The sequence below is a fragment of the Monodon monoceros genome, unplaced genomic scaffold, assembly GCF_005190385.1.
Source record: "Monodon monoceros isolate NGI ecotype Baffin Bay Population unplaced genomic scaffold, NGI_Narwhal_1 Super_Scaffold_21, whole genome shotgun sequence".
In the NCBI taxonomy this organism is placed as follows: domain Eukaryota; kingdom Metazoa; phylum Chordata; class Mammalia; order Artiodactyla; family Monodontidae; genus Monodon; species Monodon monoceros.
The window spans coordinates 149,729,698-149,743,574 of record NW_021703778.1 but is presented as its reverse complement, the minus strand read 5'-3'; the positions used below and the strand labels follow the sequence as shown (position 1 = coordinate 149,743,574).

The window sequence follows — 13,877 nt, the reverse complement described above, 5'->3', positions numbered from 1 at the left end:
TCCAACTCCCTCGGGACCCACAGGTCCATTCTTAGGCACTTCATTTCAAACCAGGGTCTTGAGGGTGGGAGTTGAATAGTCATTCATTCATTCTCTCTCATTCTCTCACATCCTCTCTTTCCCTCTCCTGGGACTGACCAAGCTGATAACCTCCTGCACCAGGAGTCTGACATTTTGCTTATCAGCAACCAGGGAGGCAATGACTGCTCCATTTCACGACGGACACACAGGCCATTTATGTTCATGAAGGGAGCCCAGAAGCAGAAATAAAATGCTGTGTTGAGGATCTGGGCTCGCAGGTCCCAGAGCCACCTGCCAAATAGGCAGCATCCAAGCTTGCCCTCATGCTGTCTACCCACAAGTCCAACGGCACCTTGAGTCTGGGGCTCCTCACTTATTCAGTGGAATGGTAAGGCCTGTCCTACCTACCTCATCGGGATGCTGTGGGGACCAGAACATCCCATTTGCAGGCAAAGAGTTCTGAATACAGTCCAAAGGGCACAACCATTGGCAGCGACCCCATGCTCTTAGGCAGGGGCAAAATGGTGATGGGACTGGATTCTGTACTTTCCTGAAATTCCCCTCCTTTTCTCTCTGCCACTTCTCAAACTGGGATGAAGGAAAATGGCAGAGGTGGGGGTAGCTCAACAGGTTTCTATGAAACCAAATCGACACATAATTCGTTCTTACACCCACCAGGCGGCTAACAGCCCAGAGTCAGGACTCATTCTCTCCCAGAGACTATACTGATAATTTTATATGTCTGATCTCATTTCATGCTCTCAACAACTCCCTAACGTATGACTTCTTGTTATCCCTGCTTTGCTGCAAGGCAGGATAGCACAATGGTTAAGAGTGTGGACTCTAAAGCCAGACTGTTTAGATACAAACTCCAGCCCTGCCTCTTCTGAGCTGTGTGACCTTGGGGGAATTACTTACCCTTTGTCCCTCAGCTTCCTTATCTACAAAATTAGAATAATAACAGCGTGTCAAGAGTGGTTCTGAGTGTTACAAGGGCTAATACAGAGCAGTCACGGAGTGAGTGCCCCGTGACTGTTAGCTGCTATTATTATTATTGTTGTTATTATTACTGTTAGATGCTATTATTATTATTACCGTTGTTGTTATTATTACTGATAAGGATGCCGAAGCTTCCAAAACCTTCTCCAAAGACAGACAACGTGTAAGTGGACAAGCCTAGATTTAAGTCCAGATCTCTTTCACTCCAGAAGCCATGTTCTTAACCACCAAACCTTGTTCAAGTTTTAAATTTCTCTGCTCCTCAGTTTCCTCATCTGTAAAATAGGGCTAGTTAATGATATCAACTGCATAGAAGCGCTGTGAGGATTAGATGAGACAATGCACCTAGGATGTCAGGCACATGGTGGTACTCAATAATAGCAATAATAACATCATTATTATTTTTGTCTAAGAAGGGTACCTGACCTTCAGAGCCCTGCCCCAAAGCCTCTCTCACTCCAGTTCCACCTCTGGGGCCTCACTGTTCTGGACTCACAGCAGAGCCAGTGACTCCGGGGCAATAGGAGTCATCATCGGGGAGGGCACGTTAGTTCCATCCCCCAAGCACAGCCCACACCCCACCTCTTCTGCCCTGTGATGGAGGGAGAATACCTAGCTGAGGGCAGCTGCTCCAGGAACTGGAAACCTCTCCCGGACAGCCTGCAAAGAGAGATAGGGGACTCGATGATTAGCCCCCCAGCGCTGGGCGTGTGGTGTTTCATTACCAAATGCAAATGCAAGTTCACTGCTACTGGAAGGGTTCTGGCAGAATGCCTGCCCGACCCTCAACGCGGCTGAATATGGACCAAAGCATTACACAAGGCCCACCTACTTTGCAGCCAGCAGCTGGTGTGCAGGCTATGCGAAGGGAGAAGGCTGCTGTCACCCCACTGAAGGGGGGACTAGGAAGAAGGGTCTTATTTCTTTAAAGGAGGCAGAGATGCTATTGTGGAGGGGGAGGGGGGGCAGTAAAAAAATTGCTCTTCCCTCGCAGTTAAAAGAGGGATAATTGGAGCAAGTGGCAGGCGGCTGCTCTGCCATTTAGCATACAGCATACCCAGGAAATCTCACTGGGTAATCAGAAAGAGAGGAGGAGAAAGGAGCAATCAGACCCCTATTCAGGCTCGTTTAGCGACAGCCCCCGCTGGCTGGCTGGCTGGCTGGCTGGGCCGGTGGAGAGCTGGGCTGGTCCTAAAGCCCGAATACCAGGTGGGGAATCAAGTCTCAAAAACAGCAGTCCTCCCTGCTTCTGTGCTTCTGTCTCTGCACACCAGGGGGAAGGATTCTGAAAGGAGCTAGCCTTTACTCCTGATTACTTACTACTGCCTGCCCCCTCCTAGGCCATTCAGGGTTGACTTAAATTAGGAACAAAGCCACGTGCGTATTCCGGCAGGAGGTGCAAGGGGGAGGCGTTGGGAAATGACTGTATTTTTTACGCAAGTGCCCCAAACAGGAGGATCCAGCTGGGGCAATCATCCGTACCTCAACTATAGCATCAATGTCTTTGGCTCTTGGTAAACCCTCCGGGGTAAGCACCTTCTCTTGGAACACCTTTCTGTCCTAGTTCTGGCTTTGAGAAATGGGGGAAGACAGGCAAGATTCTCAGTAAAAAGAGAACGAATTGAAATTCACTTTCAGGAAGGCATACCAAGGCTATGCAGTCGTGTGTTGAGCCATCATTCAAACCAACCTGAGTAGGATGTCAGCTTCAGACAGCAGGAGGGATGGGGGATGGGAGGCTAGTGGGTACCACACAACCGTGTGCTTGTAATAAGACTGGCCACTATCACCCACACCCACAACTGTACTTCACTGTAGGATCCCAACACCTGAAAACTTAACAGCTGAAACTCAAAGCAAGCAGCTTTTTGGTCTGGGCACCTGTCCAAGTCAGCAGGAAAAGATAGCAGACAATGAACCAACTTTTTTTTTTTTTGCCAGCTGAAGAGGACCTCATGTCTCTTCACTGAATTAACCTAAAAACATGGACATACAAATGATATGTGACATAGGTAGACCCGTGTATTAAGATGTGAGAGTAGAGATCAACCTGGGAAAGCTTCCCCATCCTTCCTTGGCTCCACCCCACCTGCAACAGGCTGACTTCATGCTAAGTGAACTCTTTAGAGAATCTGGTACTGAAATGTATACACCTTGGCAGTGAATCAATTCTTCATGGCTGTAAGACTGTTGAGAAATTGCACATTCATAACTAAGGATGTTTTAAAAATAAACAATCAAGCTTAAACTCATTTCAAGGTAATGACAAACTCCCAATGACCCATGAGGGGGCTGCTCTCTGGAGGGCACTAGGGATACCTCTCTATTGCCCAGGGAGCTTCAGGGATGCCCAAAACAGGACAGACTGGACTAAACGGAAGAAGCCAGGTGAACACGATCCACCGCAGCTGGACTATATCCCAAACCAGATATGCATAATTTTAAAGTCGTTTAAAAAGATTAAAAGTCAACTCAAACAAATCTGAAGTTGAGAACCCAAACGTTTTATTTATAAACATCACACCTAGAAGTAAAAATCTGGGACCACCTTCTCCCTCCATCATGTGCCAGAATGTTCAATGTGACCATTAGTTGGTTTGGGAGTCTTGGAATGAAGTTTTCCCAAGTAGGCTGTGTGGAGTTCAGTCTGCAGCCACAGCTAATAGCCTTTCGCCCCAGGAAACAGAAGATACTGTGTCCATAGCTCTTCCCCCTAAACCCAACTCTCCCACAGCAACTATCTCCGGTGTCTTGTGGGTCTTACCGAGGAAAGATACCCAACGAGGGATCAAAATAGCCCTAAGCAAATAGAAGAGATGGGCCCATCTGTGTGTTCTTGCTGGGGTGCAGCGTGGAGACATTCTGGAGCCACTGAGGCATGGAAAGCCAGACGGGCCGAGCAAACATCAATACTGCCAGCATGCTAGAAGCTAATGGACCGCAGAGAGCGCCTCCAACAGGCCCCGACCACATCCATCTGAAGCTGCAGGAGCCTTCCCAGCCCTTCCTGCTCTTGAACTGCTAAAGCATGAAGCCCTCACACAATCAAAGGGCACGGCCCATCCTGCAAAGTGGGACGATCAGATGCCTGGTACACAGGACCCGCTGCTGGCACTAAGTCCCCTGGTTTCAGTTCTGTGACATTTGCAATTTAAAATGGGGGAGAGACGAGGGAATAGATGCATCCTCACTACCCACTTTACACTATCTTTAGGAAAACGGGAAGCCATTTATTTAGGCTATTGATCTTGTTTTATGCAGATCTGCTTGACCCTTAGCAGCTGTGATTTTTTTCCCCTTCATATTTTACAGGTGAGTTTTCCCTGCTTACTCTAAAAATTAACTGTGTGTGGAGAGAACGGGTATTTTCTAAAAGCCTGAAATTTATTTTTGTGATTGATCAGACATAATAACAATTACCAGGATCAACAGGCTTCAAGTCACCAACAATAAATTCTGGTATCTGCCCCAGCATCCATCCTCACCTCAAACTTTGCACTGCTCCAAACCAACCAGGTGTTAGTTACTACAGAGTTTATTTACTGTATTACGTATCAAGAGAATAATGAAATATGGCTGTGTGTCTGCCTTCTACAGACAGAGGTGTCAGTCCATAGCCACGCGATGATCTGAACCCTACAGAAAGAACTATTATTAAAATATACATATTGTATTTAGCTATTAAAACATTGACTGCCTCTCATCTGCTCTGAAGAGATTCCTCTGGAGACCTCAAACACACACACACACACACACACACACACACACACACACACACACACACACACACACACACACACACACACACACCCGAACCAGAGGGAAAAAAAAAGAGAGAGAGAGAGAGAGAAGAAATTGTATACATATACAGCATAGAGATTCTTCCTGCAGAAAAGTGCTGATCCAAACCTGCCCAGAGGAAATGAGTTCTTTTTAAACACAAAAAATGCAATCAGGGATAATCAGCAAGTTAACAACACACTTGCAAACACCCTGGTCCCTAGAAAGGAAGAATGCCGACTTCCAAGGCAAATTCTGAGAACAGAACAGATCCTTTGGGTGAAGGAGAAAACAAGTGATCATGTCAGCATCTTCAGGCAGAACTTTCTCCAAAGCCAAGAAGCTTTGGAACTGCAGTCAGCTCCAGGAGGGACCTGCTTGTGATAAGTGCTTCAGTAACCACAGTCGCAAAGTGGCTTTGTGGGTTGGTGTTGCCTCTACCCCTCTTCCCCAACCCTTCTTCCAGTGGGTTCAATGGGGAAAAACAGAAGCCAAAAAAGGATGAGATGCATGTCTTGCATCTCCCTCTCCTGCAGCCCACCCACAGGAAGGGAGGTATGATGTCCAGCCCAAAAAAGGAAAGAAGCACTCAAGGTAGCCCATACTTGACCTACAAGGAGGCTCCCAACAAGATCCCCAAAGTGTCCTAGTAACCAGAATGTATCACCTGTGAAATAAACTTTGTTTTGATTTTTTTAAAAAATTTGTAATACCTACTAGTTGCTAAAATTCATATCAACCACAACCTGCTTTAGGGATTGGGAAGTCCTGGGAAAGTTTGAGGAACACCTACAGACACTGTTTTTAATTACAAATCCCAAGGCAGTGGGGCATCACCTGAATGAAGAGATCATGGGAGTCAGCACTAAGACACTCACCTGGCCACACCTACCTGACTTCCCTTGACCTGTTGGTTCCCAACTTTAGCTGCACAATGGAATCACCTGGGGAGCTTTAAAAATATACAAATGCTTGAACCCCGCCCCCTAGAGATTCTGATTGAATTGGTCTGGGGTGTGGCCTGAGAGTCTTTTTTTTTTTTTTTTTTGCAGTGTGCAGGCCTCTCACTGTTGTGGCCTCTCCCGTTGCAGAGCACAGGCTCCAGACGCGCAGGTTCAGCGGCCATGGCTCACGGGCCCAGCCGCTCCGCAGCATGTGGGATCTTCCCGGACCGGGGCACGAACCTGTGTCCCCTGCATCGGCAGGAGGACTCTCAACAACTGTGCCACCAGGGAAGCCCCTGAGAGTCTTTTAATTCCCCCAGGTGATCCTAACGGGCTACCAAGGCTGAGAGCCACATTCCACCACCTCCATGAAGAGACCAGCATGGGACGGTGACACAAACATCTCTAAACAAACAGAGGGCTTAACTCTAAAAGGATAGGAGGCGATGTAACTTCCTTACGTCTTCCTCATCCCAACCTCCCAACACACACACCCATATGGTCACTTTGTCACTTCAACAGGTATTGAAATCTAGGCCTTCAGTGAGTCCAGGAATCTGGAATCTAAGTATTTGTCAAAGTAAAGTCTAGACCACTTTTCTCCTAATCCCAAATAGTCAGAATTTGGTGAAAATGGTGAGGGCAGCCTAAGTCCCTGGGCATAAATCCCTCCTTCCCTCCCCCTGGGAAGTTGTAGTTGAACTTGGGAGGTTCTCCAAGGCCAGGCTGAGTATTGCCACCTCCCCTGGGGGCTTGGCTGGACAGTGCTCCTGTCTGTGCCTTCTCGCACCAGGAGAGGAGAGGACAGGAAAGAGGAAGCACACGTGGAAAATCCTAGCGCTGGAACAAGGAGGCGAGAAGTCCCATCCCCAGATGCCCTGTCCACCTGGTAGACACCTTCCTTAAGATTGCAGGAGGAGGGGCACAGCTGAAGGGCTGGATTTACAGCAGGGCCAAGTGTGGACCTGGAGTCCATCTCCCGCATTTTTCTCTGCACAGGCATTCCTTACGTTAGGGATGATAAAGAAGTGATGGGGAGTTTCCCATCTATCCCCAAGGGCCCAATTCTCAAGGGATCAGGAGGGACAGAGATAACCACTTTGCCCATTTCTGTCTGACTTCTCACCTTGGGCTCATCCTGCTAAGCCGCACTGCGGTGGAAGGAACTCAGCTGGGACACACATCCTGTAGTCTACTCTATCTAGCTTTTTGAGTACAGCCAAATATTTGCGTAAGGAGCCCATGGTTGAGTAGTCAGGATTCTCTGCTGCTGAGTTCTGATGGATTTTCCATTGAGAGCAAGCAAAGGATTTCTACCACCTCCTCAGGGAAAGGGACGCAATAATCTGACATGCAGCTAAAGATGCACTTCAATGATAGAGCTGGTTTCCGTCAGGGGTCTTGGTCCTTACCCAACCCAAGTGGGCCTCTAGCGATAGAGGAATAGGGAAGAGGGCCTTACCTTCTGAGCAGAGCTTGCCACCATAGCCGGTGGTAGAACAGTCACAGGTGGGGTGGCCATCCAGGAGAAAGCAGATCCCACCATTTTCACAGGGACGCTCAACACAGGGTCCCTCGGCATCCAACTGGACACCCTGGCTCCCCAGAAGCTGAGGCTCTGAGTTGCCATACTTGAGATCCAGGATTAATCCCTTGAAGCCGGCCATGGCCTGTACTCCATCAAGGGTCAGGGCAGAAGGTCGTATGTCTGCGGGGACTCCGCCGAGGAACAAGTCACTGACCACATCCATGTAGGGCCGCTGGGGCTGCAGCTCCCCAGACTGGCCCTCACCATCAAGCACCAGCACAGTACGCAGGCGGTCACGGCTCACCATGAGAAAGTGCCAACTGCTGTCGTTCACCTGTTTGTTGGACAGCACGGCGGTCTCGGCACAGTCCATGCTGAAGCGGAGCTGCACGTGGCCATCCACCAGGGAGAGGCAGAGGAAGTCACAAACGCCGCCGTCATCCAGGTAGAGGAGCAGCCCCGTGGAAACATTGGTCTTGAACTGGAAGCTCAGGTCACTGCGCGTGCTGGCATCCCAGCGGAGGTAGCGTGCCCACTGGTTAGGAAGGCCCATGAACTCAAGGCCCAGGCAGAGCCCCAGCAGGGACCCCAGCAGGACGCTCACCTTCAGGGTGAAGAAAACCGAGTGCATGGTGAAGCTCATCGTGGCTGCCGGGATCAAGCCCCGGAGGGGCAGAAAGGCAGGGAACAGCCCTCGGGGGAAAATCCCCCTTTGCAGTAGAAGGGAGGGAGGAAGAGGAGATAGGTGGGGGACAGAGAACACACAAGGAGAAGGAGGCACACGCACAAAGATCAAGAGGGGGAGGAAGGAGGAAAGTGAACAAGACAGCCGCAGATGCGCACACGAGCAAGAAACTCAATAAAGAGGGGAAAGACAGGGCAGCAGTAGAGGAGGACAGTCAGGTTGAGAAGGTGAGGGTGCAAAGCGTCTTTCTCCAAGAAAAGATCTCAGCTATCCATGTGGATCCGGAGGCCTTGATTCAAGGAGGAGAAAGTGCACGGCAGGTGGAAGCCTTCAACAATGCCGTCCTCCCGGTGGACCCCCAAACACCCCAGCCAGGGAGGCCGGGGAGAGGGCTGGGGTCAGGGGGGCCGTGATGGAGGAGGAGCGAGCAGTGAGGTGAGTCAGGTGAAAGGTAGAAACAGGACAAGGAACAGTCCTGAAGGTCTGCCTCCTAGCAGCAGGGGGCTGCGGGGAAGGGAGCAGCTGGAAGCTGAGTGTTCAGGCAGAGCAGGGCCGGGGGCAGAGTGGAAGCAGGCTCAGACTTCATGGTGCGGGCCAGAGGCAGTCCTGCCCATGACCTGCCTCCCAGGACTCCAGAGAAAAGACCTGCAGGATGAAGGGGAGGGTGGGGGAGAAGGAAACAAAGATTAGGGCCACGTGTCAGGAAAAGACTGCATCCCATTTCACGAATATTGATGGAGTGCTGACTGCAAGCCAGGCTATTCTAATGATTCCCGCAGTGCTTGGTGCTTCAAACAGAAGGGAGGGCCCGGGGTCTTCCAGAGCCACATCAGGACCCCAAGCTCAGTTCCTAATGATGCACTCAGTTTTTCCGTGGGCAAAAATAGTATAAAACCCCCAAAGCCATATCAGTACACCTTTACAATATTCATATCACAGGGTCACTTAGACAAAATTTATTTTTAACATAAGTGCTAACATTTTATACACTCAAATACACACATACAATTTTAACTCGTTTACCTATTAAAAGACGTGAACATGAAAATGACATTTTTTTTTTTTAGATTTTTCTTTTTCAGTTTGACAATCCAGTGTTTGATGTAGGCACCCTAAGACAGACCCTCACCTTTAAAATTTTGAGAGAAATATTTATAGGAATCAGTGAAAATAAATCAGAAGGTGAGTAATGAGCAAAAAACACTCATCTCTTAACTAAATGTTGGGGGAAAAGTCTTATTGAAAAAAATACGTGCTTTGAGCCTTAAAAAAAAAGAGGCTGAGTGAATCCTAGTTCTTGTATGTGGAACTTTGAGAAAATGTCTTAATCTATTTGAGTTTCTATTTTCTCATTTATAAAGTAGAGAAAATAAAAGACTTTTTCCAAGGTTGGAGAGAAGATTCAATGAGATCAGGTACTGGAAGATTCTAGCATGAGGCTACATACATAGTAGATGAACAATAAACACTACCTTCTTTCCTTATTTCTAGGTAGGAAGGGACGAGAAGAAGTGTCTGTACGTGTGAGTGTGCACATGTCTGTGAAGTGGGGATAGCATATTAAGACACATTTTTTTAATTAAAAAAACTGCAGAATGGACAACAAATGAACAGTTAAGGAATGTCACAGACCTAGCGCATATTATGCGTGTTTTATACTGATTGGAAATGCACCAGCACCCAGTCAAGGGGGTGATCTGGTCACATAGCGGAGTGGAGACTTCTGTGTTCACATGAAAGCAATTAGTGCAATTTCCAAGAGCTATGCAAGTTGCTGCCTATTAATAGGCATGTTTGATAATTCACCATGGTCTCTGTCAGACCACTGTCCACTATTTTTATAATGACCACATGAGCAAAGCTAGTTATTACCCCTGCTTTGAAGAGGCAAACACTGTTCCTTAAGCAGGAACAAACACCTATTTCCCCTGAATAAGCAAGCCCAACCAAAAAGAGGCTGATTAAATCCATCATGAGGAAAGCCTCTGTTGTATAAAAGGTCTTGTCCATGCAGTGTTTCCCAAAGTGTGGCATGGGCACCTCCAGGGGTGCAAGGGATGCTTTACTAGAACATGGGCACAGCAGTGTGGAGGTGCCAACTCATGCGGAACGTGAGAACCAACTATTAAAATTTCAGAAATTTTTGAGCTGGTTGATGACACTTTGGTAGCATGAAATCAACTATGCTAGGAATATTTACACCACAGAAATAGGCAAACATCACAAATCAGAGTCTGAGAAGATGAGATTTAAGGAAAGTCTTCAGAGAGGGTGAGAGAATTAGCCACATAAATATCTGGGAAGAATGTTCCAGAAGTAATAGTCAGTGCAAAGGCCTTAAGCCTGGAGCAGGCTGGTATGTTTGAAGAACAGCAAGGAGGCTGGTGCTATTGGAGTGGAGTGAGTGGAAGACATGAAGCCAGAGGTGAGGTGGGTACCAGGCAGCTAGAGAATGAGTGATGACCTAGTCTCTAAGAACGTGATCGTTGTACGAGGTGAATTATGCCAACCAAGGCAAAAGGCAACATCCCAGGGGAGAGAGGAGATGCTTGTCCCCAAAGAGGGCTTCTTCTGGTCCTAACATCTGCCATGTCTACATATTTTTTTCATCAAATTTTTGAAAAGGGGCCACTTTCAGGGAATGTGCTCAGAGGACAGCAGCTCCCCTGCCCCCTCCCCCTATCATGCATCTGATTTAGAAGAGTGGGGAGCAAGGCAGGCATGAGCACGAAGCCTCTCCAAAGGAGTTTCCCAAGCCAGGAAATATTAATGAGCTGGGAATGTAAAAATCATGTGGTATGTGATGGAGCCCACGGCGTGTGAGCCCCAGAGGCCTGGGCAAGTGTTTTCTCAGTGACGCCACCCTGGCTGCTGCACCGCCCTCTCCACTCCCTGTCCTGCCCGTTTAGACCAAGGAGTGCAGCTCAAGCAAGGCCCAGGATCAGATGGCTAAAGCCAGTGGGACCCTCAGTGGGAGGCAAGGACATTCAGATGGAGGGCTCAGTGATATGGATGAGCAGGGAGATGGGAATCCCTCTAAGTGGATAGATAGCTCCAGAAGCTTTCAGACTGGTCTAGATGGCAGCTCACCTCTGGGCCCCTGCAAGTCTCTTATGTGTCTGCAGAAATTAAATGACTTGCTCAATTCAATCTAACTACTTATCGAACTCCGATCTTTTCCAGCCACTCCTGGATCTAAGCAAAGTAAGACATGGTTCTCGCCTTCAGGGGCATCACAAAGTAGTGGGGGAAAGTGTACTTTAGAGACATAAAGTAGAGTGATAAAGAGTCCAGGCACTGGAAGCTCCGTGGGACGCAACCTGGGGGCACGGACTGCTTCACCATGGTGCTGCCACAGGGCCTTGGCATGGAGTGGGAGCTCAGGAAACATGTACAGGAAGAATGAACAGTAAAAACAGAAGCTGAAGAGCATTGCTGAGGATCATCTGACTTCTGTCCCACGCGGTGGCCTCCACACCACCCCGCTTTGTACAATGACGGCAATCCTGCACCTCCACACTTCCCTGGATGCCCACCTCAGATGACTCCTCAGGACAAAGCAGCACATGTCTAGTGATCTGGGGTAACCCACGAGTTAAGAACTAAGCTGCCCAGGACCACTTGCTGTGAGGAGGATCATGGGAATTTACCCAGCCTGCTTAGGGGTGACCACTCTATCCCGCCTGTTGAGCCTCCTCCATCAGATTGGCAGTCCTCCCCTCCAGCTCGGACCAGCACTGGAGATACTGACGTTGCCCTGCCTGCATCTTGGGGAGTCAAAAAGGCTAACCGAGGAAAACCAAGCTTTCTCTCCCACAGGCGCCAGGTAGAATCTGATTTCAGGACTGGTAACATCAGAATTGGGTTAATCTACACTTGACACCCTATGGTCTGCCCACATTCTCTCCTAAAGCCCTTCCATTTCTTTTTTGAACTGTGGACATTTCTGTGGCCTCTAGAAAATTGCCACAGTGGCCCAGCCAAAAGCTAGAGATGACCTTACATTTAATATCACAGGCCTCGAGCCAGCTGCCCCAGGCATTTACCCTTTGGCCTTCTCTAACCCTCTGGCAGGGCTGTGCGAGGCTCAAGAAATGGGAAAATGGGAGCCAGGGGGTGCTCTCTACCGGGTAGGCCAACTGCTACCCTCTCCTGAGCCACAGGAGGACGCAGGGAGCCGCACATGCAGGTGGTTTGCTCCAGTGCCCACATGGAGGGCCCAGACTGGTGCAGAAGCTCAAAATGCTTGTCTGCTGTGTGAGAATCCAGCAGGAGAGGGAAAGTGAGTGACATTATCTAATTGCCAGCTAATTTACATAATTATTAAATGGCATACTCCTTATGGGGGGTTCACATCTTTGCAAACGTCTCACGATCCAGCTGCTTAGGAGGCAGCGGGGCCCTCACACAACTCCGACACATGGGGTATTTGCCATCGGCACAGCTCAGGAGATCTGGCTGCCATGTGCCTTTCCACCTCCCTCCCTACAGCTCCTCTGTTCCCTTGACAGACTCAGAGGAAAGTGGGGCCTGTGTCTAGAACCACGGTCAGTGGGAAGGCACGATGATTACTGTCCTCAGTGCCTCAGACTGGGCTTGCCAGTTCTTCCTCTAGAACAGCGGTCCCTAACCTTTTGGCACCAGGGACTGGTTTCATGGAAGACAATTTCTCCACAGACCAGGGCAGGGGGGATGGTTTTGGGATGATTCAAGCACATTACATTTATTGTGCACTTTATTTCTATTATTATTACATTGTAATATGTAATGAAATAATTATACAACTCACCGTAATGCAGAATCAGTGGGAGCCCTGAGCTCATTGCCACTTGCCACCCACTGATAGGGTTTTGATATGAGTCTGCAAGCAACTGATTTATTACGGTCCCTGTGCAGTCAGACCTCTCTGTGAACAACCATCTGTAGTTGCAGCCGCTCCCCAGCACTAGCGTCACCGCCTCAGCCCCACCTCAGATCACCAAGCGTTAGATTTTCACAAGGAGCACGCAACCTAGATCCCTCGCATGCGCAGTTCACAGTAGGGCTCCCATTCCTATGAGAATCTAATGCTGCCCCCGATCTGACAGGAGGCGGAGCTCAGGCGGTAATGCGAGCGAAGGGGAGCAGCTGTAAATACAGATGAAGCTTTGCTTGCTGGCCCGCTGCTCACCTCCTGCTGTGTGGCCTGGTTCCTAACAGGCCACGGACCGGTACTGGTCTGTGGCCCAGGGTTTGGGGACCCCCTGCTCTGGAACTTCTCATCAGCATCCTTCTTATGTCCCTCATCAGGACCAGAAAGTCCCTATAATGGCTCTCTGTTAGTTCTACTTGCCTCCCTTTCACCATACCCCTTGCCCCCCTTTGAAGGTAAAATGATTTTCACCACCAATCTGAGTCCAGGTCATTTAGGTGGGCTTCATCCCAACCCCAGATCTTGTGACCCAATTTAGCCAATTAGGACATTCCAATCTCCTGCCATAGTGATTAGTTTAAAGATGGGTCTGTCAACCAAACTGAGTCAAACTGGAGTTCACTCGGGAACTTTTTCTGGAATTATTGGGAGAAGGGCCCTCTTTTTTTACCTTATTGTCAAACAACTATAGTGAAATCCAGAATTGATAAGAGATACCATTGTTACTATTCAAGATAATCTTGTCTAATAATGAAGACAACAAAGAAGTAGAGCGGAGAGATGGACAGAGATGGATTTCTAGCGATATTTTAGCACCTAAATGTAGCCAGACCTGAAGCCCAGTGGATCCTGGGATTTTCATTACATGAACCAAAACTTTCTTTTTTCTCCTTGCTTAAGTAAGTTTTAGTTGGGTTGTGACCAAGAGTCCTGACTGATACACTCCTAATACTAAACCTTAAAAAAATACTGTCATTGGGCTTCCCTGGTGGCGCAGTGGTTGAGAGT

At 48.6% G+C, this 13,877-nt stretch overlaps 1 protein-coding gene across 18 annotated transcripts in view; it reads right to left on the bottom strand.

Annotated features, from left to right (window-relative positions):
• Positions 1-13,877, bottom strand: part of NRXN3 (neurexin 3) — a 1,692,180-nt gene that overhangs the window by 1,616,902 nt on the left and 61,401 nt on the right. For 11 of the 18 annotated variants that reach the window (XM_029238312.1, XM_029238313.1, XM_029238320.1 and 8 more), the window contains exon 1: positions 7,207-8,278. In XM_029238312.1, the coding sequence (XP_029094145.1) occupies positions 7,207-7,915 (709 nt within the window). In that variant the 5' untranslated portion in view covers positions 7,916-8,278. Of the gene's footprint in view, positions 1-7,206; positions 8,603-13,877 lie in introns of those variants that run through there. The other 7 variants (XR_003795953.1, XR_003795956.1, XR_003795954.1 and 4 more) reach the window with 1 other exon arrangement.